Here is a 27,141-nt window from a genome sequence, read left to right as displayed (position 1 = left end):
TTACGATTCGCAGTTGGTTCAGTGCATCGTCAGTCTCACCTGAGCTTCCCAAAGCAACACAACCAATGCAATGTGTTTTTAAGCTACTGTTTCAAGTCTGAGTCTCTCAAGAGAGCCCGGAGAAAAGACTAGGATAATTTGGCAAACGATACATCTAGGGCTGAAACCATTCATCGATTAAATCGCTCACTAAAATGCATCGACGCAAATTCTTTGCATCAACGCCTCGTTTAATCCATTCAATTATATAGCACACTCAAACAAAAGTACTTCTTCTAAAACGCATCGATGAATCCTTGAAATAATCTATAGAAGCTTCGAGCACTAAAATCATCATTAACTACAGCCCTAGATACAACCCTTACGGCAGCACGAACTCTCATGACCTGGGAACATGGTTGTTGGCATGTCCGCCAGCTCCTCATGCCAAATTTGCACAATGAGACTCAACTGCAGTGCATGCGGTTAAAATACCAAGAAGACTTTTTGATAGCAGGTGTAAATGGGTCAGATTTCCCAAGCTCTCAATTATTTTATATCCCAATTAATAGAATGTGATATTTATGTTAGATATTAACATGTACGCTCTAAGAAAGGTAAACTTCCCATTGATAACTTCTTGAGATGGTAAGCAGCTGACTGTCAAACACCCATATACAGTAGTATCTACAGCAGGTGTCTCTAATCAATAGCAGTGGTGAAACATAAAGACAGGATATAATTTTAAACACTAGAAAGAAAAGTGTGACTAGAGCTGTCAGGGGAAACACTGTCCTATAAACGGCAGCATTGGCTGCTCTACCTAACTCAACATAGAATCCCTGTAGCTGTTCGGACATTAATCGCATTGCTATTGTTTCATGTTTCTCTCAGTTATAATATCATCCACCTCTAATAGTATTTTATTTTATTTTATTTTATTTTTTTTTATTAACCTTACACCAGGAATCCGCTGACTCCGGCTACAGCATGTTACAGCTGCGCTGCTGTTTTGATGCGTCCATAGAGCTTCTTCACAGCTCTCTGTGACCCTGTTTCGTTCGTCAGGCTGCATTTCCCACAAGGAGCATTTCAGAATCAGAACATTTTGCCTGCCTGAATTTGCTGACATGTTTCGATTTTGTTGATTTGGTAATCTGTGTTTGCATTTTGTACTTCTACTATGATTAAGTAGCCTACGTAGTTAAGTGATTTCTTTTTGTATCGTTTTAACCGTGTTTTATGATCAGGAGTCTCAGCAGCGTGTTTTATTTTGAAAATTCACTGGATTCTCTATGTCATTCTGTGTCGGACTTCCTGCCTGGTTCGATCTGCTCTGTGCCGCTTAGCGGAGAGACACTTCTGGGACGCACTGCGGCCGCGTCTGATGGACTCGCAGGCATTGACTATAATGATTAGTGACTTTTAGCTGTTAGCAGAGAAACAGGCTGCAATGGCTGCAATATAATCATTGTGAGCAGTTAAAAGTACGTCCACTAAAAGTGCTTGTTTTTGCCACCGACAGGCTCAGACTGCAGCATTCCTACAGAGATGGACCTTTTTGTTGAAGAGTAAGATGACGTACTGACTGACGTTTCCATCGTTCTCTCACAAGTCGACACTTGGTCTTTGAGCGAGACTTTTGTTTCTAGTGAAAGTCCCGGGACCAGCGAAATATGATAGAGTAGCTTGGGAAATAGTCGATATAGGGCACTGAGTCTCCAAACTGGGTGTTCAGTGGGTGTTGAGTATGGAAACATTAATGAGTTAACAGTTTGAGTCACGCGTAGAAGCTGTATTATTATCTTATCATTTAGGAAGTTTCCTCCTTTCTTAGCTTTGCTTTCAAAATGATTTTAATCCATTTAAAGTCATACCTAAATAATCACAATATTATCAGTGTTGAAATCTTGAGTCATATTGTAATATTTAAGTTTGTCAATTTGGCCCAGTTCTGGTGAATGTTTGTGAAACCGCAGCGGATTAAAAGTCAGATAATCTGTTGTTAGAAAAATGACGCAAGGGGATGTACAGTAGATGATCGTTTTGCCATTCGTAATATTTGTATACATTTCCATTTTTGTTGAATACCTGTTTCTGTGTCTTTTTCCAGGGCAATCAAGGCATTCCAGGAGGTGCTTTACATTGACCCCGGTTTCTCAAGAGCTAAAGAAATTCATCTGAGACTGGGACTCATGTTCAAAGTCAACACGGACCACGAGTCCAGTTTAAAGGTAAACCTAAATGGTTGCGAAACTCACAAATTGTGTTATAGACAGAATGAAAATAGATGAGTCATGGTGTTGATTGTGATTCACATCAAGAAGGGCCTGATGAGTAAATTTTAGAACCAGTTACCACATCTTGTGTCTTTTCAAGGTAATATATTTTGTGCAAATTTCGATGGAAGGTGTGCAGTTAATTATTTAGTTTGCAGTGATACATTGAATATAAATTATGGTAAAAAAAACATGTTTGGATTGAATTGCTTTTGGCTTCAGCAGTGAGTCATATGAAAAACATTTAAAGCTAATTGTAGTTCTTTTAAAAATGAACCACCATCAATTTCATTTTATTAGAATATACAATGCAGATGGTCATGGTCTCAACAGAGATTGTAAGAAATATTTTACTAAAATGATTTAGATTAATTATACTATATAGTAATTACTGCAAACCTGGTTTCACAAACTGTAAAACTGACCTGTCAACACACAATGTCCATGGACTCTTCTCTTCAGACTGTCTGTTCATACACAGCATGTGGAATCATTTTCCATTTATGCCAGTCTGTATTGTATACCTGATGTGTACTCATAGAAGCCTCCTTACTCCCTAAATGGACCTGTCCTCCCTAGTCTTCAGACTAACAAAGACTGGTGGATAGTCTGTCCTGTCTGTCTGAGTTAAACCTGGTCTACGATCACCTGGAAGTCATAGATGTCCAGGCTGTAACAAAGGGCTTTCTGGCTAGAGCCTATGAATCTTTTGTTGTCTGAGAGTTCTGGTTGCCTTTAGGGACGGACTGCTATCAGATCCTGGGCTTTGTCCTGCTCCAGATGTTGTCACCCAGGTTTTTATAATGCATTTTAATTAATAAGCAATTGCAGAGCATTGTTTTACAATTACCTGGCTATGAGGTGAATGGACTAATTCCTGTTAGTTTTCTAATTCTGTTTAGAGGAGCATGTCGTTATTATTATTCCATATTAATGTTAGTCAGCACCTCTGGATGGGGAATGACGTTGTGAAGAAATTCACTACTACTTCCTTTAGTTTAACGGTGATTGGCAGGCAATTCTACGGGTAGCGATGGGGCAATGGATAAGACGCATGCCTGGAGACGGTTTTAATTCCCACTGCAGCATCCATCAATGTGTCCCTGAGCAAGACACTTAACCCCTAGTTGCTCCAGAGGCGTCAGCCTCTGACATATATAGCAATTGTAAGTCACTTTGGATAAAGTGTCGGCTAAATGAATAAATGTAAAATTCAAACCTTTATTAGACAGTTGATGTATGATTGTGCACCAGTTGAAATGACATGACTCTTGCATTACATTAGGACCTGCCAGTCTCGGTACCATCAGTGATAAGCTCAGACCTTATTGATTTTCTGTTTTTGAAAAATATGGAACTATGTCCTTATAGAACCGGGTCTCGATCCCCAATCCCTACGTCTGACACAGTTTCAACAAGCAAATTGAGTTTTACACAGGTTGTATTTACTGCAAAGCTATTGGTGCTGCAGTGGGTTGCGTTTAACAAGTGTTGATGGTAGTTTGTCTACCCTTTTACAATCAAATGCAAGATCTTGTAGTGTCTAGGAGGTGATGTACTGTATCTGTGTGTGTTGATGCTTGTGGTGGTACAGCACTGAGTAAAGTAGGCTGCACGTGCTGCACGTCCTCACTCTGTCTTGGTTGCACCCCTCCCTCTTAGTCCCGGCTCATTGCCAGCAACACGCGCGCACACACCGACAGAATCTCACACATACTCACACACACACACACACACACACACACACACACACACACACACACACACACACACACACACACACACACACACACACACACACACACACACACGACTGCCCCAGTTATCTTCATAGAGGGGTGGGTACACGTTTAGAGGAACAGATATTGAATAAAAGGTAGGATAGAGTGAAAAGGGAAATGGAAAGAGGGAAAAACAGGATATCGCTGCAGATGATGATTGTTGGGGAGGAAAAGAATGTAGAGACATTTTATGAACGATACATGTTTCATGGTGCTTCCTCTTTATTCATCCACTTTCCATTGGAGCATACTGGATAGAGGAAGTGGCAGTGAGAGGCATCAAGTGATGGAGAACTGCGTGCAGGTTCTGAGAAATCATTGTAACCTAATTAGGAGCCAGGCTCTGCAGCTTTTTGCACATCACTTCACCTTCTATTCTTTACCCACGTTATACATACAAACTAACTTCATTCCATTAATGGCTGCTAATTAAGCCAGTGAGAGAAGGGGAAATGAGACTGCAAGAGTGTGTTTGTGCGTTGTATATTGGTGAGGTGATGAGTTGTCTGCCTCTGCAGAGCCCTGTAGCCATAGAGAAGTACTTTGAGCTGAGAAAGGAGGAGAGATGGAAGGGGGGGGGGGGGGGTGATGCCTATTCCAGCTTTGAGGTATTGTGTGTCATCTCTCTGCACTCTCTCCACTGCAGCCGTCTGCTGAATAGTAATCAGTGACACCAGGATAGAAGAGGGGGAAGGAGGGAGGGGGAGAGAGAGAGAGAGTGAGAGTGAGGAAGGCGAGACATGGGGAGGGAGGTGGAATGCCAAGCCGACAATCCTACTGCATTATCTGCCTGGTGGTAGAGCAAGTGTGAAAGGAGGATAGACGAGACAGAGGGAGAGACCTACAGGGGGATGCAGTGGGGTTCCAAGAGGAGTGAGATGTGCTAGCGATCTAGGTAACGTGTTTGTGTGCGAGACGTTAATGCATCTGGCTGTGATGTGTGTGTGTGTGTGTGTGTGTGTGTGTGTGTGTGTAATGTTTTGTGGTTCATAGCGCTGCTTTAAAAGGAGTTTATTCTAAACGTGGTTGTGTGTGTGCGCGCGTGCGTACGTGTGCGCACGTGTAAGTGAGTGGAAGCTCCACTGGCCCTGGCTGAAGCATGCAAAGAAAGATCCAGCTGGACGCTCCTTGATATTTATCTGACATTGACCGTCTGTGTAGCTGCTGCAAGGCTACAGGTTTCTCCTTTAAGTGTGTGCGTTTGCCAGATGCCCAGATGCTATTTGCCTTTTTAAGGTTACAGCATTTCTGTATTTTTTTATTTTTTATTTTTTCCCTTTACACAAGTTGACCAGTGGTGTACAGCAACACCAGCAGCACAGTCTGTTCTCTGTTCTGTGTGTGTGTGTGTGTGTGTGTGGGTTCCTGGTTTCAGGAGGTTGTCAGTTTTTACTGACCCAGATAAGAGATACCGGTGATGCCTTTTTAAAGGCATGAAGCTGTGTGTGACTTCATTGGGCCATGGAGCAGTTTTGTAACTGCAATTAAACCTGTCACCTTGAAGCCAGAATTCCCTGATCAGAATCCTCATTGGAATTTCATATTCATATCTACACTTTATCAGCTCAGGTGCCTGGCTGTTCACCCGCTGGTTGGTGTAGTCTGCTCTGCATATTTCTGATACCCCGAGGCATTACAGTTCACACACTTCAATACTTTATATGATCAAAATAATGGTGGCTTATCATGAGGGAAGTCATAGACTTGTATGGAAACCCTAAAGGGGGTCAGGAGAAAGCCAGAAGAGAAACCCCAGAGTTGTGTCTGTATCTGTGTGACGTATTTGTGGGCTAATCCGTTCGTTGATCCTGGATGGAGGTATTGGCTGGTAGCATGCCACGCCTTGACAGCCAGGCTAAGCCACTGCAGACATCTGCCCTACCAAGCAACTCTGTCTTTAGCTCAGATGATGGGATAGGATGCCGTAAGTGCTGGATATCAGTGTCTCAATTTGAAGACTTTGTCTAACTGTTGGACAGGAGGGAGGAGGGAAGGGTGGAGCAAGATGAGTGATCCCAGAGACGAGAATATCTATGGTTCAGCCCCCTCCAGCTATCAGTGTCCTCTCATGTTACGGTCAGCAGGGTTCATTCATGGTTTGTTTTGGATCTGATGGGGCTTTCAGTGAAGCAGACTGGATGGAGAAGGGGACTTTCTCTCTGGTTTCCTTTAAGACTAGCAAGCAATTTATTGCTTTATGTTGTGAGAGTGATGTTTATTCACTTTTTGCATTAGTAACATGAATATGCAGACCGTTGATCATGTAAAAGTTTATGTAGATTTCTTTTGATAATAAAAATCTCTTTTTTCCCCCCCTCTCTCTCCGCAGCATTTTCAGCTGGCTTTGATCGACTCCAATCTCTGCACTTTGTCCAAAGCTGAAAGTAAGTAGTAGTGTTGTTGTTGTTTGTAATCACCAGAGGCTACATGGGAACCTGCCACACGCTGCTGTTCAGTGTAAAATTAGATTTGATGTACCGGCTTGTCAGTGGCAGACACCTCGTATTAAAAGGGCACAGGAATATTTCTACAGAACCATTTTCCCCTCTGCTGACGTTTCCCCGCTGACTCTGCCCGAGACTTGGGTTGCCTTGGAGACAGCACATGGAGAGAAGGAACTGGAAGTGCTTGCGAGCACATTGCACATACACACTGTGATTTCAGATTATATGTACACTCTGGGGAAACTGTCCTACTCCCCCTCCCATCTGTGCTTTGCACTGTTTGCAGTCTGTACCCACTGAAGTCCACGGGGTGAATTTGTTTCCCTGATATTTAAAAAAATAAATGTGAAGGTGTGTGTTTCTGATAAAACCTTATTCTTCTTTCTTCTGCTTTTCCCTCCACAGTTCAGTTCCACATTGCTCATTTGTATGAGATCCAGGTAAGCAATCAGTTACATTTTTGTTTCACAATTTAGGGCATTTTAATGTTGTACAGATTTATAGACAGTTCTGGAAGTAAAAACAATTTGTCATATTGTTTAATAATGCAGCATTGTTCCCCCTAATCTCTTAGATTTTTGCAAGATTCCTTCCTCCTTCTCAATCTGAGGCTTTAAAAATGTATTTTTGCTGTTAATGGTTTGGTGCAAAAGTGTATTCTTTAGCTCTCACGTATCTTTAACAATTTCAAGATCCTGTGGTTAAGGCAATAAAAGAAGTTACTAATCATTGAGCGATTATTTATCTTGCCTTGACATTCACACACAAGGGCTGTTCCTTCTTAAGCTATAAGTAGTCAGTCACACCCTTGACTAAATTAGGTTACCACTTTTTTTGCAGCAGTGTACTACATCAGATATTTCCCCCTCTATATCTTATATTCATTCAGGTGAACTTTGATTCTGAAGAACAGGAATGAAAGTTAATGTTACGTAGGCCTGCATTTTCCCCTTTTTGCTTAAAGAGCATTTGGTAACTGCTATGTTTACTTTCTTTGAGTCTATGTAAAATTGAGATCACACACAAAGACAGAATTATGCTAATTTTAGACATTTTAGTTTATTGTTGAGTGGCTGTATTGCTCACCATTGGCAAACAATATTGGCGAGTATTTTCAGCTCTGGCCACGTTAAACACACAAGTCACTAGCTCGTTGACTCTTTGCATGTCAACATGCTTATGTAATGTTACTACTTCAGCCTGCCTGCTAAACTGTTGTTAGAGAGAGGATGCCACATCAGCATTCCTGAAAACAGCCACACTGCTGTTGAGCTCAGCGATTGAAATACACAATGTAAAAACCAGAAGTACAAGAAAAAACTTTCAAGGTACCATTAGGTTGTAAATCCTCCACCAACAAGGGAGGAATTACTGTAATTACGTTGGCAGGTGTCCATTAGGAATGTTTGTTGGTACACTACAACAAATTAAATCTACTTGGATTATTTTTGATAACTGGGAGACGAGTAACCAGGAACTGTTCCCTAACGCATCCTTGGTTACACATCACTCCTGCTCTGCTCAGTTCTGGTAACACCAAGTCTGAGGGACTCACAGTGCTTAGTTCATGCTACATTACCACCTGTCACTCATGCGTTGTTCACAAAACTATAACCCTAGGCGTCATTTTAATCTTCAGCTTGTCAACATATACGTACCTTATTCTTTATTGCACTGTGATAGTCATCAGCAGAACTACAGCTGACCAGATTCAGGGTAGACTGATGGAGGCATGCAGCTGCTGCTGACAGGCTGTTTTTACTGCACAGCTGGTGCAGACGAGGTGTTTAACTGACTACAAAGGAACTTCAAACATGTTTGACTATTTACACATAGCATACCATTTTGTTTGTGGGGACCATGGTTTGACTTTGCATTCCAAAGTGTACCAATACGCAAAAATACTGGACACAGAAGGCGTTCTCTGCTTCAACATTGTCCATTATTTCCGCACATTGCAACAACTCGTCCTTCTTTTTTACTTTTTTTAGGGCTGATAGGGTTACTATCACAGTGGAGTCATTGTAAACATCCAGAAAGGTTTCAGTCTGCTGCTAATCAGCATTTCCATTAAAAACTAAGATTTGAACATAAAACACAATCGACAGCTGATCATCTGCACTAGTAGAATTATCTCTCTTTACTTGAGTCTTTATTTCAGTGAATCTTTAGTTGAGTTAGTGCTTTGAATCGATCAAAGAGCTACTTAGACATTCTGTCATAGCAGTGTTTGTTGTCTAGTCCAGACCTAGCTTGATGACGATCATTAGTCCAAGCAGGAAGGAACCACTAAGAGCTTGTGTCATTTATATGCCCCAAGTGTCACTGTTTACCCTGAGGTGCCTTGATTGTGTGCAGACAGGAAGGTGGGTGGGTGTGTGTGTGTGTGTGCGTGTGTTTGTGTACCCTCACACACCCTCATTGACATTTGGAGCTTTAGGGCTTGTGGGAATGGGGGGCTTTTAAGAAGACTTTTCATGAGCTGATAAGAGAACATTCAGCTGTGCACACGCACCATTACGTATCTGTTCAGACCCAAGGTCAATAAGGTCGCCAAGTTAAAACAAACAGTGAGCTCACCTCAGACCAGGAAGCTCAGGTTTCCCCAAAATACGAAGTATGCACTGCAGTGGACACACACACACACACACACACACACACACTTAAAGCTGCCAGACATGTTGAGTCTGGCCTGTCCCTCTTCCACTTCTACACTGACCCTCCCCCGTGTGTGTGTGTGTGTGTGTGTGTGTGCACGTCTGACTGGCCATTACGAGTGTGAGGAGGTCTTAAGACTCTTTGTGTCTGTCCCGATAGAACCATAAAACAGACTGACACTCCTGTCTGGCTTAAACAACCTCTCTCCCTCTGTGTCTCTCTTTTCATTTTCCACTCCCTCTCATTCTGCATGCAGAAGAAATACAGAGCGGCGAAAGAAGCTTATGAAAGTCTGCTGCAGACGGAAAATCTTCCTGCACAGGTGAAGGCGACAACACTGCAACAACTTGGTGAGTGTCCCTTGCTCATGCAGGCTAATACACTCACCTCCACACATTAAATCCTAAAGAGATTACACTGGCTGAAATCTGCCTTGACATTTTGTCATTCTACTACTACTTTGTTTAGGATTGCATCATGCTGTGTGTGTGCTCTGCCACCGTCATTTGTCACTCAATCTAGTTTTCTGCTACTTTCTACCTGCTTTTCAGAGTGCTGATTTGGGCGTGTGTGCTGCAGCGTAGCATTGTTTTCTCTCTTTCCCTTCCCCCACGCAGGGTGTAGACATGCACGTGTGCTCAAATGCAAAATTATACCGTGTGTTTGTGTGTGTCAGTACATTTGTGAGGATTGGAGTTCATTTAGAAAACAATTTTGCTAATAAATATGCTACAGAAATTTCAGTCTGTGGTCACACTGGAGTGATTTCATATGAAATAATTTGTTGGTCATTGCATGACAAATGTGGTAGTATATAACTTGTACACTAGGAATCTGATTATGTGGGTCAGAGGCAGGAGGGAGGAAAGACAAATTAAATCATAGAATCAATTTTGTTCATCTTATCTATGATGGGATGTTTGCTTTAAATCTAAAACTAAATGACACTGCAACAATTCAATTTGTTTTGGTTAATTACATCTTCCGCTACATCACCAGTGAGCTATAAGGCTTAGATCACCGTTTTCTGATCATCTAGGTTTTCCCCATAGACTGTATATAAGAAGTGGACGTAGTCATCGTGATGTTGGTTTGTGGACTGCCGTTTTGAAGTCTCGTGTTTGGCCGGGTGCCATCATGTGGATATTTTTTTACAACCAGCAGCACCGGACGTGACCATATTTGGACAAGACTGTGGAGCTAAAGGCCGTGTGTGGAGCTAGCTAGCTTGCTTAGCTAGGTGCATCTGTAATTCACGTTAACTGTCATTAACAGGACTGACAATGTTGTCTAGGAAACACCAGTCTTAAAACTAAATGTACTCACCAGAGAAAGTGAATAGCCAACTCCAAATAAGCTTTTTCAACAGCGCTGGTTAAATGTACACAGTGCCGAGGATACGAGTCACTCTAGCCTGATTGACAGGACGCCATGGCAACAACTTGTCAATCATAGATAATCCTGCGCTGAAGCCTCCCCTGCTTTATGGTCTATTTTTCTCTAAATAGGACCATAATTTACTAAGTGAACATCATGCTGCATTGAAGAAGACTTGAAACTAGTGACTGAGACCATAAACTCATTATGAAAGTGTTTACTGAGATAATTATTCAGCTGAGAAGTAGGGTCATTTTACCATTATTTCTAAAGGAACCGGACTTCTTTTTGCAACCAGAAGAGTCGCCCCCTGCTGGCCGTTAAATAAAATGCAAGTTTAAGGGACTTCCGCATTGGATTCACTTCTCAGCCCGGAAGCTTCCCACTTGGTTTTTCCAGAGGCAGCTTACAACACAAGAAGGCACTGATTACAGTGATGCACATAAAGCGCTAAGAAAAAGCCGACATACGCTGAAGTTTAATGTAAATGTGCTGTAGCATAGAACTCCAATTTTGTGTTTGTTGTATTATTGTGTCAAATCATGTGATGAAGGCTTTTTGTATTAAAAGAATTATATATGTATGCCTATGATTTTCAAAAGTGATGAACAAAGCAGATAATGTGTAGCTCCAAGGTTAAAAGGAACCTGTAGTTGGTGCTTTATCAGCGGAGAATTTCCTGCACTGGTTGTTCTTAAGTTCTTCTTGAAGGAAGGGGGGGAAATACCAGGAGGATGGGTTTGCTTTTGTGATAATTTATTAATTAAGCTTTATGGTCACCTTCAAAGTCACTGCTGTGAAAGTGCGTTTTCTCAGACAAACACAGAGAGGTTTTCATTTTCATCCCCTCCACTGTACAGACCCGCTCACCCAGTTGTGAAAACCATTCCCAGCCTAGCCTGCTGAGATTGTCATGGTGACCTGTGGAGCTTACCACAGGTGTAGAGGAGGAGAGATGGGGAGGTCTGTGCCTGCCGTGCTGTTTGTTGGATGTGTGTGTGTCCCTGGTGGTTGCAGAGTAGGGAGGAGTTGTTTGTAAAGGCTGGTTCATATGAGATCTTTTGAAGTGTGTGTCTGTCTGTGTGGGCGTGTATGTGTGTACGTGCTCGACAATACCCCCTCCCCCTCTTTGTCTGCCTCTTTTCTCCCTTCCTCTTTCGAGCTTTGGAAGGTCATGCCATTTGTTTTGAGTCTAATCCATTTGCACATCAGACAGTGGTCTTGCCTTTTTGGTTGTGCATTGTGTCTTTCAGGTGCTTGACTCCACCTGCTTTTCACATAATTCACCTCCACATTACCCTAATTCTGCTGTTGCATGTAATAGCTGCCGCTTGTTAGACTGGTGATGCTTTAGGAGCCAGAGCAAAGCCAGCTGTTTCGTTAGAGGTGTTTGAGACTCACCCCTGATCTTTTGCTCTGCTCTTCCAGGCTGGATGCATCACACGGTGGAGCAGCTGGGGGATAAAGGCACCAAGGACAGCTATGCCATCCAGTGTCTGCAGAAGTCTTTAGAAGCAGACCCAAACTCTGGCCAGTCCTGGTACTTTCTCGGCAGGTAAGGCAAACAAGGGTGTGAGTGTTTGTGTATTTTTCCGGGCTTGCCTCTAACCTGAGAGAGCCTGGGACGTTGTGTGAGTCCTGATTAGACTGTTTGTTGTAGCTAGAAGCCATCTGCCATTGTGCTATGATAATAATCCTGGCTACACAAGCTTTTTGTGGGTAGAGTATAGTTGGTACATATTAATTCTCCAAAGGCCCAATGGAGGCACATGCTTCCCATCAAATGGTCTTGTTCCTATGCTGTTGAATTGGGTTTCTCCTGGGGGCAAATAAACAGGCTGAATGAACACAGGCGTTGGACCGCATAAGCATACAACCCCCCTCGAGGTCCATGCTGTCCCTTAATGTGTTAGCTAGGCTTGGCTAGTCTGTGTTGTTCTGTTTCAGCCTTTTTACACCAAGCAGTCGGCACTCGGCCCTCAGCATGTTGATGTTCGAGAATTACCCCATGTCCAGTTTCCATAGATTCCCCACCGTTCTTAATCATTCCTGTAGGAACCGGTCCATAAGCTGTAGTCTTGCACCTGTATCTGAAACTCGCCTGAGTCCCAGCACACAGCTGCTGAATAGCGAAACATATCAGTTTCAACTAGAGACCATCCTATGATGTCCCACCAGCCGCTCTGTCCTTTTAACATGTTGACTTACCGACCCATGAGTACCTTAAAACTTCAATTAATAGCAGAGTCCCAAATAGCCACCTACCCCGTTTACTGGCCTGGTGTGGGAACACATTTGGATAAATAAACGCAGGTCCCCATTAAACGTCATTTAACGGAAACAACGAGCCCCAAAGTCTAATTCTTATAGATTTAGCGCTGTAACTGGCATGTACAAGAAATGAAAAAGGAAGGGGGGGGGAAGTGCCGACTCCCGTTACCTTTGAAGCGCTCGGTCAGTCCAAATATGTCTGTTCCTTGATTATTTATATTCCTTTAGTCTGTAAGGGAGTGTCAAAACAGCTTTTCATAAAAAATCGCTCTGTCTCCTAACTTCTGCACACTTTTCTCATCCTGCACCGTGTTGTTTTTGTGACGTTGCTGCCTACAAAATAAAAGTGCATAAGCTGTCTCTCTGCGGTAAATCAAATGAATGATGTGTATTTGATGCATTTTTATACAAGTAATATTATGTTTGAAATAAACTATTTCATAGTAGCCTATTTCAGCTTTCTGCAAAAGGAATTAAAGGCCTGTCCCATATGGACGCCTGTCCCAAATGTAGCCAGGGTCAATTCTGTGATTTTAGCAAATAAAAGCCCGGGCTATTAATCAAAGTTTTACGGTACTTAGTAGTCATTTATTACATTATTTCACAAATACTCATGACTCATAGTTTAAACTGCCTTCATTTTGATCTCAACTACACACCTGTCAAGTTCTGTGTCTGCATCTTGCACGGTTGTGGCGCTATCATGTTGACAGAATCTCTCCACCGGCAGACAAACAAACACACAGCAAAGTCAAAACCACTTCTGTGGAGTTCCCGCTACAGTAGGTTCTTGCAAACAGTAACACATTTGTTTAACTATCTCCATTTGTGTGATTGAGGGGTGTGCAAAATATGCTTTTAATAGTGTAGCTGTCACAGCCTGCTGTATTGTGGGCTACAGTTGCTTGTTAATGTTTTTATTTAAGTATCTCCTCTCTGGACCGCCGACCTACAGCCGATCTGTTATTGAGACTTACTACCTTGTGACGGAGCGTTATTATTTTAACTTGCACAGCTTTTCAAGAATTAACTGTACTGGTTTAGCAGCCCAGGAAACTCAGACTAATCGTATGTGCTCTAATTGTGTCATGTGATGCAGCTCAGCCAATCAAATCTGTGCATTCCGATAAGCATTGCGAGTCGAGTCCGAGATTCACCAGAGACTTTTGGAAATGCACGCGAATTGAGGAAATGAAAGTTAAAATAGATTTCACATGGCTTTTAATCAAGAATGTACAGATTTTTACATGTCCTCCCACGGACAGTTCAAAACCAGAATATCTCATAGATCTCCAATGCTAGCTGGCAGGACAAACTAGAGCTCACGTTTCTCACTGAACAAGAGAAAGTAGGAAAGTGGTATATAAAAGGGAATGAAAGAGAAGAGGAGGTATTACAGCTGTTCATTTGTTAAGATGTGTTGAGTGTTTATTATAAAATTGGTTAAGACTGCACTTCATCACTTCAAGCTACACTTTTTATTTAATTTTTTTTCTGAATTAAGCTAAGTTTATTTTGGTTTACTTAAATTCAGAATTTATTCTTAGAGTAGTTATTTATTATCCCTTCAGTTTGATGTGAAAACTAAATATTCTTGAAATATTATTTGATTTGACAGTCTGTTGTTGACTAAAAACATATGTTAACGCAACTATATGCTATGGCACTGAATGATAACGCAAGTTATGCCTCGTGCAGACTACATGACTTTCAGCGTCTTGTGACGGTAGTCTGAAGTCGTTGTGGCGTTCACACTACGTGACTGATCGTTGACAGAGGGTCACACACTACATGAGCTGACAGCAGCTCTGTCACCCGCCGCAGGTCTCCAAACCACGTTTTCTCAAAACACATGTGAAATGTGAAACGGGAAATGAGGTATACCTACACACGAAACAGCTGTTTGTTATTCATAAAGATAGCAATGATAAAGACAAAGAATCTGGGTGAAAGGATGAATTAGTACACGCAGGTAAGCAGGGATCGTCTGAGCTACAGAGAGAGCTGGAGGGGAGTAAAAAGTGTTTTGTGGTGAAAAAGTAGCTGCCTGCTCTCAGTGGCTGGATGTCGAGTCGGCCGATTCATGCCCAGATATTTGGCAGATCTGGCAGATGTCGGCGATGTGTCAGAAATGTGTCGGGGAGCCATTTTGATGCATCGTTGTGTAGTTCAAACATAACGACTGGTGACCGCCGATCAACCACTGATTTACCCCCGATCACAGCCTGACGCTCGCCGAGCAGCAAATCAGGCTAAAATCATGTAGTGTGAACTAGGCTTTAGTCGTTATGATGTTCTGGACCTTTGCTTCGGGGAATTTTCTCTAACTGGACCTCTTTGAATTCTAATTGAATACCCCTGCTTTAGGGTATTGCAAGCCATTAGGTTGGTGATAAAGGGTTCCAAAAGGAACACGCTGCTGGTGTAAATGGGGTTATAGATGCAAGCGAATGCTAGGCCTGATGGATGACTTAACATATTTGCTCTATTTGAACTGAATTGCAGTTTTACCTGTGAGCAGACGTTTCACTACCCTTTTGGCTATCTTTCCTCTTTGTCCATCTTCTCTCCTTCAGGTGCTACTCCAGTATTGGGAAGGTGCAGGATGCCTTCATCTCTTACCGTCAGTCCATTGATAAGTCGGAGGCCAGTGCTGACACCTGGTGCTCCATAGGGTAAGAACAGAACTTGTAGTATATTGTTATACTGAGAGACATAATAAAGGTCACAAGAATAGGATTGCTAGCATCTGTAAGAGAGAGAGGGATAAATAGCTGGCATATAACTGTTAATCTCTTCAAGGGAGGTTTGTGCTCAGGGTGTCAGTGGCTCTCAAAACACCTCATGGTGATAGAGCAACTGTACTGTGACAGAGGATGTAGGGGAGAGGCTGGATAACAGAGCAGTAGGAGATTAAGAAAGGATCTATAGATAGATATATGAAGGGTGGGGTATGTCCTCTGGGAGTTGCTGACAGTTGGCATTGCTCAGGAAGATAAAGACCTAAATCCTGGTAGATGGCAAAACACTCATCTGCCCCCTTTGCCTCTGCCTTCAGTGTGCTCTACCAGCAGCAGAACCAGCCTATGGATGCACTGCAGGCCTACATCTGTGCTGTTCAACTAGACCACAGCCACGCGGCCGCCTGGATGGACCTGGGCACCCTCTATGAATCCTGCGGGCAGCCGCATGACGCTATCAAGTGCTACATCAATGCTACACGCAGCAAGGCCTGCCTTAACACTGCTGCACTCACACAACGCATCAAACTGCTGCAGGTAGGGCTGGCCTTTAGATTGGTAATACCCATCAAGCAACCCTGTTTGTTGATGTTGTGCAGTATTTTGGTGTGTGTGCGCGTGTGTGTGTGTGTACAGAAGTGTTGTGTTTATCGCCAAAGCAATCAGCTTTTTTAAAATGCAGATTGTGCTTTTGTCATTTTGATTTCTGACCACTGAGATATGAATTATTATTCATATTGGTGTGTTTAAACACATTTTCTCACTTGTAATTGTAAAGCATACCTTCATGGCATTTAACATTTGTTATATTCTGTATACAGTTACCTAAACCACCACCTATAAGTAAGCAGTAGTGTTTGTAGTGCCTTTCTTTTTAAACCCAAGTTCAGCACTAAAGTTTGTGTCTCACACAATTTCTCCTAGGCTCAGTTGTGTAACCTACAGCCAGGTAGTCTGCAGAATAAGAGTAAAATGCTTCCTAGTATTGAGGAGGCGTGGAGCCTACCCATTCCTGCTGAGCTCACGTCCAGGCAGGGGGCCTTGAACACTGCACAGGCACAGCAGGTGAGATCCAGCTTATCCAAGAGAATCCAGCCTCTTGGAAATGACTTGAACATTAACAAGGACTATTAAAGCCGAGGCCTTGCTCCGACACTTTCAGTTGTTTTATCCACATTAGACAATATTGATGTTTTCAAAATATTTGGTTTACATCCGTGGCCAATTAGGGCTTCTGGACCAAAAGATAAAAGGGATACAGTGTGAAGGGATTGGAGCGAGGCCATTTTTCAATAAATCTTATTACCAGAGTGTAGTTGACCTTCATAGTGCCTCTCTGTGTCACATGACAAGTGTTAAAATTATTAAGCACAGCTATAAAGAATTCATAATGTCCTACAACTCTTACCCTTAATGCAAATAAGCACAAATCTTCTCTTCAAATCAAACTGCAAGGCTGAAAATGCATGCTCAATGGGTACAGTATATGAAGAAGGATGAATGCATGTAGTTTTGTGTCAAGTATTTGACGCACACATTTTATATTTTCCTGGCATAAAGAGTTTTACTTGTCACATCCCCCATTGAAAATGAGACATATCTCTCACGTGCACGTAAGATCTGAAGGTTGACCCCCCCCCCCATCGAGATATCAGTCCTCTTATTTTCCTCATCTAATCTGTTTTCATACACTTATGTCTATTAGAATCTTTAATATCATTTCCATCATTAGCACTTGCGTGATCTACGCTCTCACCAAGCACTTTTAATAAAAGATAAATTATCTGTATACATTTTAATGTTGTGTAGTTTTGTGTCAACAACTAGTGAAAACTCTGAAGAGGCCAGAATGTTTGGTCTGCATGTCCAAACAACCCTCCACTGATGCAAATAATTTTGCATTACCTCACATCCTAATCACGAGGCATGAATACTCTGATTATGACCTTAATCATCCTCTGTCAATTAGATTAAGGTAATGACACAAACCATATTTTAATCGGAGTATTGCCAAACATGCAGTATTTAAATGCTTCACTTGTTGTGCATGTAAACGTAGTATCAACTGTATCCTTCATTGTGCAGTGTGGATTTATGTTGTGTTTTTTCCCCCTTTAAACCACTACATTATGGCTCATTTTGAACTGTAGATTACTCGGAAGAAGCTTTGCTATATTATTGTTACTCCAGCGTGTCCTCACAAGCTGCGTCTCTGCTGACTTTCTAGGCCTGCAAGGGGGAGGGAGGCCAGTCCGCCAGCAATCACACAGATCCACAGGCCAGCCCTGCAAAGAAGAAGCGCACTGCCAGCCCAGCTAAGGTACGGCTAAGAACATTAACATTGCTATTCGGCTGGACAATTGAGAAGGTGAGCCAACATGCACTTTTTCTGTCTCGATTACAGGGTGGTGCAGACTCGTGGGCAAACAGTCCCAATCAACAGCAGATCCCCAGCTGGTACCTAACACCACAGAAGCTTCAGGTAGGAATCTTTTAAAAAACTCAACTTTCACAGCAACTCTCCTTACTTAGTAGTTTTGTTTTTATTGAACACGCATTAGAACTTGCTCAGTGCATCCGTAAATGAGTTATGAGTCTGCCACACCTGAAGCTGGATTCATACTCACTCGTTTATAGTCTGGTGTAGCCTCATTAGGTCTTCTACAATTAACACGAACCTCCACCTTGATGAGTTTCTTGAGCTGATACTGGAGATGCTGAATCACGTGAAGGTCTTCATTCTGAGAGCTGGAGCCCAGTTTGATAATAAAAATGTTACATCCAAACATTTTTCTGACATCATTAACGTCCGACATTTGTAGATGAACATTTTGCATCATGCATTTAACTTTGCTATTTAAAACTCATTGTAAGATGCTGAATTAATACAGCACTGTTGTGGAATGTGCAGCAACTAGATCACTTGCGGACGAACCGAGCAAACCTCAAGCCTCCTCAGGTGCAGATGCTGGAGCAGCTGGAGAACCAGTTCTCTCTCATGCAAAAACATCAGCAGCAGGTACACGCAACCTTGATTATACAGGACTGCGACTGTAAAGAGTTTTGTGTCTGCTATGTAAAGTCCCTGTTTGTTTTCTTGTTCCTAATGTAGCTACACAGCTTGTTAATAGATTGCATTGCTGTCGGTGTTACTGTGTGTTTTGAATCTTTTCTGCTTCCCTCCTCTTGTGTCAGATGAGGCAGCAGGCAGCAGCCAGTGGCCAGCCACGGCACGGCCTTCCCAATGGTCCTGAATCCTCTCACAACCACGCAGGCCTCACCCGCACATCCCCCCTCAATCACACAGCCATCCGGCCCCCGTGTGTCACCCAGCCCACAGCCAATGGATCCTGTTCTTCAAGTCCTTCAGCGGGGCTGCTGGGACACCTGGACAAAAATCACACCCTGGGGCTGGGAGGTGGCGGCACGAGCAACGGAAACGTGCCTTACCCGCAGCAGAACTCTCTACCTCACAACTGCACAGCCGCCAGTCATCCCAGCACCAGCAGCACTACCAGTAGTCCAAGTCATACAGACGAGACATGGAGGAGCCAACAACGCAACACTACCACTCAGGTATCTCACTGGTTCCTTTGTTTTCAGGCTGATATTTGCCTTTCTGTGCCTTCCTGGACTTTGTATTTCCCTGTGTTCTTGTTTTTTTTTAGTCTACATAGTATTTCTTGTGATGGTGACGTGTCTGCCTTTTGAACAGTGTTGATGTATTTCTGTTTGTATTTCTTATTTTTTTTAATTGTGTACTTTTTGGTCTTTCTCTCTTTTCAGGGGCTTCAAAAAAGGTCCAGGTTCACATTCGGCAGGTCCCAATGGAGAACCCCCTTTCTCTTCCTCCTCCTCCTCCCCTCAGACCTCGTTCTCTTCCTCTGGCATTCTGAATCAGGTTGGACATTCCTCTGGGCCCTGCACTGCCTCCTCCTCAGCCTCCTCTTTATCCCCCACCTCTCCCCAGACCACACCCAACCACTTGTCCTCACCTTCCCACTCCGCTACTACCTCAGGCGTCCACACCAAAGACACCACGCCTTCAGGGGGCAACAACAGCAGCAATGGTGCAGCTGCCACTTTGCCATCAGGTCCCGAGGCCACCGTCAGGCATTCCACCGGGACACCCCTAAGTCCCAGCACCACCCCCGCACAGGGATTGACTAATCACGTCCAGCCGCGGGTGACGGACAGCTCTGCTAGCCTGTCTCAGCCTGGTTCTCCTGCCCCCGGCGTGCTCAGTTCAGACAATCCTCAGCTCTCAGCCTTGCTAAAGGGAAAAGCCAATGCTGCCAGTAATGACGATAACAATAACTACAGTAACCATGGAGGGCCTTCCTCAGAGAAAATCAACAACGTCCACTCGGGTCTCCACGTTGCCGCCAAGCCAGTGTCGGAGCAGTCTGTGGCATCCTCGCCAGTTTTAGCCACTGCTACACCCTCTCCAAGCTCAGCAGAACCTCACGCCACCAACAGCCTCTCCTGCCTTAACAGCCCGTCCAACACCAACAGCCAGGGGCCCACAGTCAATGGGAAGGGGCTGGAGGACTCCCAGAGCCCACTGAAGGTAGAGCCTTCTGGCGGAGCTCATAAACACACAGTCCCTGCTGGTCTGGCACCCTGGTCCTCGGTTTCCATCTACCCCAGCTCCAGTGAAGTGCTCAAAGCATGCAGGTAAGAAGCCTGCATGGCACCCGTTATCCTTTTTGTGGGTCAGAGAGAGTGATGTGCTGAATCCTTTTGTGCTGGAACTACTTTTTGTTTTGTTTTTTTTGTTTTTTTTTTGGCTTCTTTAAAAATTAATTGAGTCAGGTAACCAATTAGAAACTGTTATTGTACAAGGTGTGTGCAAAACACTGCTCACACCAGCCTATAGACAACTAGCAAAGGTATGATGCTTAATGCTTGTTTGTAGCAGTTGCGCAGTGAAATTGTTTGTAGAAATGCGTAATGTGTTGATTTTTGCACTTTTTGACCCTGCTCTGTGTGCTGTATGTATTTATTTATCTTGTTTGCCTGTTTGAGACAGAATTGCATAAATACTCAGCTCAGAGCTGATGTCAGACACACATTTGGCTGCATCTTTGGGTGTGCGTGGGTGTGGCTACTTCCATCATGTTGTTCTAAACTTCTCAGCCATGTAGTTTGGAGCCAGTCCACATGCAGAGTCCCCTCCTATATCACATTCACATCATATCATTTAGACAAAGTCCGATGAACTGTTTACGTCAGCCTCCTAGTTGTAATTTTGTGTTGGACATTCTGTCCTCAACAGTATCTCCTTCAAAGACACTAATGCAATCAGTTTGGTTCATTTTAAAATTAACGTTACACTGTTTATATCTTCCTTCACTAACTTGTTAACAAACCACTGTAAATATGGGCCACGACAAAAGTTGCTACTTCTGGCTTTTTATATGGTGTCACTACAAGGTTGAAAAAATGCAGACACTGCATGAAAGTAGCAGTAGGCATAATTTGTACTGTAATGAATCATTTTAACCTTGTTCACTGGCAGGCTTTATAATCCAGTACTATCATGCAGTATAACCGTCATTAATAGAAAGATGTTGCTTTCTCCCCTCTGCTCTGGCATATACAGCAGTACTGGTTCATTTACAAAAGCTTTAGGCTACATCCATACTTCTATGAGAATGATCTCCGTCCACACTAGCATTTTAGCTGCGTATCAGAAATGATCTCCATCTATATTAAAATGACTGAAAACACACATGAAGTGAAGTTCCCATTCACGTACGCTGGGCATGCTCGTGTAAACAGGAAGCAGATTGTCCACTCTGCAGTTGAATAAGATTTGTAGAAAAAGTACTACTAGATGAACGAAGAATAGGAATAGTGAAGAACCATACCAAAGATTTCTTTGCATGCACCGACAACGAGGTGGAACTGCTACTGAAAGTAACACAGGAGTACAAAAGAGACTGTGGTGGCGGAAAACAGACTGGGAGTCGTCGCAAAGCAAATATGGTGGTGGTGTTGCACAGTACAGAATGTTTAAAAAAAATACCAAAACAAAAACGTAGCCATGGAAAAAAAAAAACTACTGACTGCGTCGTAGTTTTTAAAGTCCTCCGTTGTCGCCTTTCCGCACTAAAATGTTACCCCGGTACAAAAACATAGTGGTGTAGTTGTAGCCTCAATCAGCTCTGCATGTCCCTGCTTTGCATGTCACTTCACAAGTAAAAATGTCTGACTGGAAAGGCTAACCTTAGTAAAGTCCTGATTCAGTAAACATAGATGGCATCTCAAATGTCCACAGGTTGAGCGGTTATAATTTATTACATAGGTTTTGTGTGAAATGAAGTATCACAATTCATTGTTCTGTGGAAATGGTGAGAGAATATGGGGCAAAATGTGCTTTCTGTCTTGCAGATGTTTTTGTTTTGTTTGTTGTTGTTAATGGTAACAGTTTGCTTTTACCAGAGCTGATCAGCTGACTTATCTCTCTTCTTTGCTCTGGCTGCAGGAACCTGGGCAAGAACGGCCTGTCAACAAGCAGCATCCTCCTGGACAAGTGTCCTCCTCCGCGACCTCCTCGCCCGCCCTCTCCACCACTCCCAAAGGACAAACTCAATCCTCCAACACCCAGTATTTATGTGAGTGCAGCTACACCGTAGAAGGAGAAGTATTCGTTATGTTGTGTGCAATATTAGAGCAACAGAGTCTTGGCTACAGTACCAAATACAAACACTCGCAGTTCAGAGCTCCTCTTAAATGTGTTGATTCTCACGATAGGTCTGGCGTCAGTCCTCGTTTTCCTGACCGTTCTTCTGTCTCTTTCTCTGAAATACAGCTAGAAAACAAGAGGGATGCCTTCTTCCCTCCCCTCCATCAGTTCTGCACCAATCCTTCCAACCCGGTCACCGTCATCCGAGGACTGGCCGGAGCACTCAAACTAGGTATGAGGCTGTGCCAGAGGGGCCACAAACCTGCGCTCCACTTTGCTGAAGTCCACCACAGACTGAATTTTTGTTTAATTTAGCTGTGACAGCAGCTGTGAGCACGGCAGCTGGATGTTTCTGTCTCTTCCAGTCTCACTGTGGCTCTGTGGGTGTGTCTGTAATCATGGGAAAGGGAGTGTGTGTGGATGAATTTGACATGTATGACAACAGCACCACCTGCAAGTGGAAAATGTAACTGCACATGTTTGCTGTAGCCAAAGTTACAGTAAGACTAAATTGACACAGAACCACACAGCCAACAACCCATCTGCCCTGCTCCCTCCCTACTGCACTACTGGTGTTAGATTGTCAAAAAACGTCTCCCTTGTTCTTCCTCAGTCAGAAGATGGCGATCAGAAAAATTATATTAAAAAAATAATGTGGACATGAGAGGAAGTTATTTTAAAAAAAATCCTCTTCTGGTCATATTTTAACACTTAACTTGCCTCTAACGGCTCTTCTGCTTTGGCTCCTCTCTTTCTTCCTATCATTCATGCACAGATCTGGGTCTGTTCTCCACGAAAACATTGGTAGAGGCAAACCCGGACCATCTGGTGGAGGTGCGGACCCAGTTGGCTCAGCCCACTGATGAGAACTGGGACCCCAGCGGCAGCAGGAAGATGTGGCGCTGCGAGAGCAGTCGCTCCCACACCACCATCATCAAATACGCCCAGTACCAGGCCTCCTCCTTCCAGGAATCTCTACGGGTCAGTGGGAGACAGATGCACACACTACAGACTATGGTCTGCTGACTACTATCACAAATGTTTATATTCATGACGATACACACATATCATCTTTGTTAATGGTATGATAAGAATAGTGCCTGAAATGTATTATGACTTCCTGTTAAAATTAAATTCTCTCCAAACGTTTCCAATTCTTTCAATGCTTTTTTTTTTTTTGTGATAGGAGGAGAATGAGAAGAAGAAAGAGGGGGAAGCAGAAGCAGGTTCCTCGGACAGGTGACTCTCCTTTGCCTCTCTGTGTCCTAACATTTGAACACTCAATGTGTGCCTCTTTTCTTCTGTTGCTAACTACGTTGTACTCTCATGTTCTTGTTAGTATGATGCGGCGCAGGAAAGGGTCTTTCAGACACATAAAGTTTGGCACCAACATCGACCTCTCCGACGAAAAGAAGTGAGTGAACTACTATGTGTTGTGTTAGACTGTATTTCCCTCAACACAAAATATCTGGTTGCATAAAGTGTCACATCTTCTCCGCTTTATGTTGGTTTTGACCTGTTAGTTTGGAAAGGGGATGACTTGTCCCTATACTGTCACATGACAACCTGTAACTTTTGTCCCTTTTTCAGGTGGAAACAGCAGCTTCAGGAGTTGTCTAAACTGCCAGCTTTTGCCAGGGTTGTGTCAGCCGGCAACCTGCTCAGCCATGTAGGACACACCATCCTGGGCATGAACACCGTGCAGCTCTACATGAAGGTTCCAGGGAGCAGGACACCAGGTATACATCTACAGAATGAATACCACTGCACTTAGTATTGTCACGTTTCCTCACTCTGTTGGTAATCACGTCCTTTTTCTGTTGCAGGTCACCAAGAGAACAACAATTTCTGTTCCGTCAACATCAACATTGGTCCTGGGGACTGCGAGTGGTTTGCTGTGCCTGAAACGTACTGGGGTGTCATCAACGACTTCTGTGAAAGGTACATCGCCGCAGACTTTTTTCTTGGCTAGTTTCCGAGCTAGTCCCCAGAGTTGACACTGATAGCTGTGCACGGTTTTCGTTTTACCTCCTCTTCCAGGAACAACATCAACTTCCTGATGGGTTCCTGGTGGCCCAACCTGGAGGACCTGTATGAGTCCAACGTGCCTGTGTATCGCTTCATCCAGCGCCCTGGTGATTTGGTGTGGCTTAACACGGGCACTATTCATTGGGTTCAGGCCATCGGCTGGTGCAACAATATTGCGTGGAATGTTGGACCTCTAACAGGTGAGAAAAGAGAATCGGACATTATGAATGTGTTCACTGATGGTGACGCTCATTGCCGTGCTGCCTGCTGAGATAAAGCACAGCCTCTGGCAAACATGATCATCCCTGCGGTGCAGCTTCCAGGTGCAGGCAGGTACAGCTGCATGAATGTGAAACAAAGCCTGTAGGCTTAGTAAACCTCAGCTGGATGAATACACAAGTTTCCACCGATACAGAGGTGAACGTGAAGAGTGCCTGTCTGTTTTTGTCCTCAGCCTATCAGTACAAGCTGGCAGTGGAGCGTTTCGAGTGGAACAAACTGCAGAGTGTCAAATCCATCGTTCCCATGATCCACCTGTCCTGGAACATGGCTAGGAACATCAAAGTGTCGGACCACAAGCTCTTTGAGATGATCAAGTGAGAATTCACTGTTTCTCTTGCTTTAGAAAAAAAAATCTGATGTGGCTTTTACCCTGAACTAACCCAACATGTGTGTTTCTGTATGTTAGGTATTGTTTGTTACGGACTCTGAAGCAGTGTCAGATGCAGCGGGAACTGCTGTTGGCTGCTGGAAAAGAACTAGTGTGGCACGGGAGGACCCAGAGCGAGCCGGCACATTATTGCAGCATCTGTGAGGTAAACCGCATGTATACTAAACCACGCCTAGATCCTTTCTGCTGCATTTCTGTTGTGTGAATGTTGTTTTTCTACCTAAGTAACGTTTCTGCTACCTTTCTGGCCCCCTCTTGTGCCCAGGTGGAGGTGTTTGACTTGCTGTTTGTAACCACCGAGAGCAACAGCCGGAAAACGTACGTGGTGCACTGCCAGGACTGTGCCCGTAGGGGGAGCACTAACCTGGACAACTTTGTGGTGCTAGAGCAGTACAAGATAGAGGACCTCATGCAGGTTTATGACCAGTTCACACTTGTAAGTATCGTGCACAAAACCACTAGTAGTACTAGTCTGATTCAGACCAGAGTGGATCAGCATAAAGGAGACTGATGCCCTCTTATAGCTCAGTGTGTTCTTCCTTTACCTCCCTACAGGCGAGTCCCCTTCCTTCCTCCTCTTGATGGTAACACTGTTGTTCTGAGGACAGTTGGAACCATAATGGACTTAAATCAAAAACTCTCCGGAAACATTCTTTTCTGATATTCAGGAAGTAAGCCGGCAGTCCTCAAACGGCGTTCTGTAGCTATCCCGTAAGGCAGCTGCGTGAAAGCTGTGCGTCTATGCAACCTGCCCAGAGTGGTGTGCCTCCCCCTAGTGGACTGGAGGGGGACGGCAGCTCCTCCTGTCATGACCAGACTGTTCTACTGCTGGCCCAGCTGGACTTCACTAGAAAATACACAAAATCCCACATAAAAATGATGAATTAAAGTTTTGTACATATTATGTTCTAACTGGCAACATGGTCACACAAAGACTACTGACTTGATAGTTTTCTTTTTTTTCCGTTTTTGTATTCTGTTTGTGAGTTGACACACAAGAGCTTTGTTCCCTCTCCACCATGAGATGAGTAATTAGCATAGCCTGTCTTTTGTATGTTAGACACCTCCTTGGTCAGGACAACAAGGTAAAAAAAAAAAAATGTTTTGTAATGTGAAAAGTTGAGTGTCACATTCTTATTGCAACATTTCCCCCTATTTTTTTTTTTTAAGATGAGTTAAATTTTATTTTGCTGGAACTATGATGAGTCTTTTCACTTTGGGGTGGTGGAGAGCAAATCGTTTGTAGACAAACAGCCAAGTCGCAGAGAAGAAGGGTTGCACATAGACAAAAGAGTGAACTTTAATTTGTTTTGTTTTTATTTTGATGTAAATTTACACTATTTATAAATGCATATTTATTGCTTGGAAATATTTGTTGATGGAATGCTGTAATTTTTTCCAGAGTACCTGCCATTAAATTTGAAGGAGCCTTGTGATTTTAAGCACGGCCCCTCATACGTTTTCTATATAAATAAAACTGCTTAGTAAGCATTGTACAGAGACCTTACCTTGAAATGGGTTTATCGTTTGAAGGATGTTTTATGAGTCAATAAACAAGAACTGTCTTTATTTACTTCAGCAGCTGTGTTGTACCTTTTCTTAGAATTTTTATTTTTACACTTTTTATATATTTGATGCAAGTAAAGGCCAGATCATTGTTTGTTAATGGGTTATCTTTCAGCCTCCACAATTGCCCAGATTTGTTAGTTTAAGCTAGATAATTGCACCTGTTAAAACCTGGATCCCCTCACATTTGGAATACAGTATATACAGATGTAAACAAGCTGGTTTTACACTGAGCCGTTATCCATCTTATTCATTAGTCTTGCTTTGTGAGAAAAGCTGCATACCCATTGGCAGAGTCTGTGTTGCAGGACTGTTTGTGGTTTACACCAAACCCGCAGCAGATCCACATTGCTAGCAACTCAAAGTTATGAATATGAAGGGGAAAGGAAATTCCAAGATGGTTAGCTCCTTATTTCTGGACAAGAGAATGTGTATTTGACATTTTTCCACTAATTCAAAGTGCTAAGGAGTAGAAGCAGACGCAGACACACAGAGTAGAGTGACACCTCACATTACTAGGTGCAGGCAGGCTTCGCGACCTATAAGCATTTAGAATCTCATCCACAATCCAGAAGTCTCTGGTTTTCAACCCCCATACCAAATGAAAAGCTACCAGACCTGCGCAAATTAGCACCGGCTCTTGCAGAAGCTTTAAC

The 27,141-nt window shown here is 43.3% G+C and overlaps 1 protein-coding gene across 1 annotated transcript in view; it reads left to right on the top strand.

Moving 5' to 3' along the window:
* Window positions 1-26,497, top strand: part of kdm6a (lysine (K)-specific demethylase 6A) — a 44,112-nt gene extending 17,615 nt beyond the window's left edge. The window contains exons 6-30 of the mRNA XM_038721388.1: window positions 2,093-2,213; window positions 6,369-6,423; window positions 6,889-6,923; window positions 9,398-9,491; window positions 11,947-12,073; window positions 15,366-15,464; window positions 15,848-16,067; window positions 16,455-16,595; window positions 17,758-17,850; window positions 17,935-18,012; window positions 18,442-18,549; window positions 18,726-19,117; window positions 19,317-20,207; window positions 22,021-22,150; window positions 22,348-22,453; window positions 22,997-23,202; window positions 23,408-23,460; window positions 23,561-23,635; window positions 23,812-23,960; window positions 24,048-24,162; window positions 24,262-24,449; window positions 24,704-24,845; window positions 24,938-25,064; window positions 25,185-25,355; window positions 25,475-26,497. Coding sequence (XP_038577316.1) covers window positions 2,093-2,213; window positions 6,369-6,423; window positions 6,889-6,923; window positions 9,398-9,491; window positions 11,947-12,073; window positions 15,366-15,464; window positions 15,848-16,067; window positions 16,455-16,595; window positions 17,758-17,850; window positions 17,935-18,012; window positions 18,442-18,549; window positions 18,726-19,117; window positions 19,317-20,207; window positions 22,021-22,150; window positions 22,348-22,453; window positions 22,997-23,202; window positions 23,408-23,460; window positions 23,561-23,635; window positions 23,812-23,960; window positions 24,048-24,162; window positions 24,262-24,449; window positions 24,704-24,845; window positions 24,938-25,064; window positions 25,185-25,355; window positions 25,475-25,501 — 3,943 coding nt within the window. The 3' untranslated portion in view covers window positions 25,502-26,497. The remainder of the gene's footprint in view (window positions 1-2,092; window positions 2,214-6,368; window positions 6,424-6,888; window positions 6,924-9,397; window positions 9,492-11,946; window positions 12,074-15,365; window positions 15,465-15,847; window positions 16,068-16,454; window positions 16,596-17,757; window positions 17,851-17,934; window positions 18,013-18,441; window positions 18,550-18,725; window positions 19,118-19,316; window positions 20,208-22,020; window positions 22,151-22,347; window positions 22,454-22,996; window positions 23,203-23,407; window positions 23,461-23,560; window positions 23,636-23,811; window positions 23,961-24,047; window positions 24,163-24,261; window positions 24,450-24,703; window positions 24,846-24,937; window positions 25,065-25,184; window positions 25,356-25,474) is intronic.
* Window positions 26,498-27,141: the final 644 nt, after the last annotated feature.

This window comes from Micropterus salmoides, unplaced genomic scaffold (genome assembly GCF_014851395.1).
Source record: "Micropterus salmoides isolate LMB-PRFRI ecotype aquatic unplaced genomic scaffold, ASM1485139v1 Ms_hic_scaffold_15, whole genome shotgun sequence".
Classification (NCBI taxonomy): Eukaryota; Metazoa; Chordata; class Actinopteri; order Centrarchiformes; family Centrarchidae; genus Micropterus; species Micropterus salmoides.
Note: the sequence above shows the minus strand (reverse complement) of the source record. Positions and strands in the feature narration are given on the sequence as shown.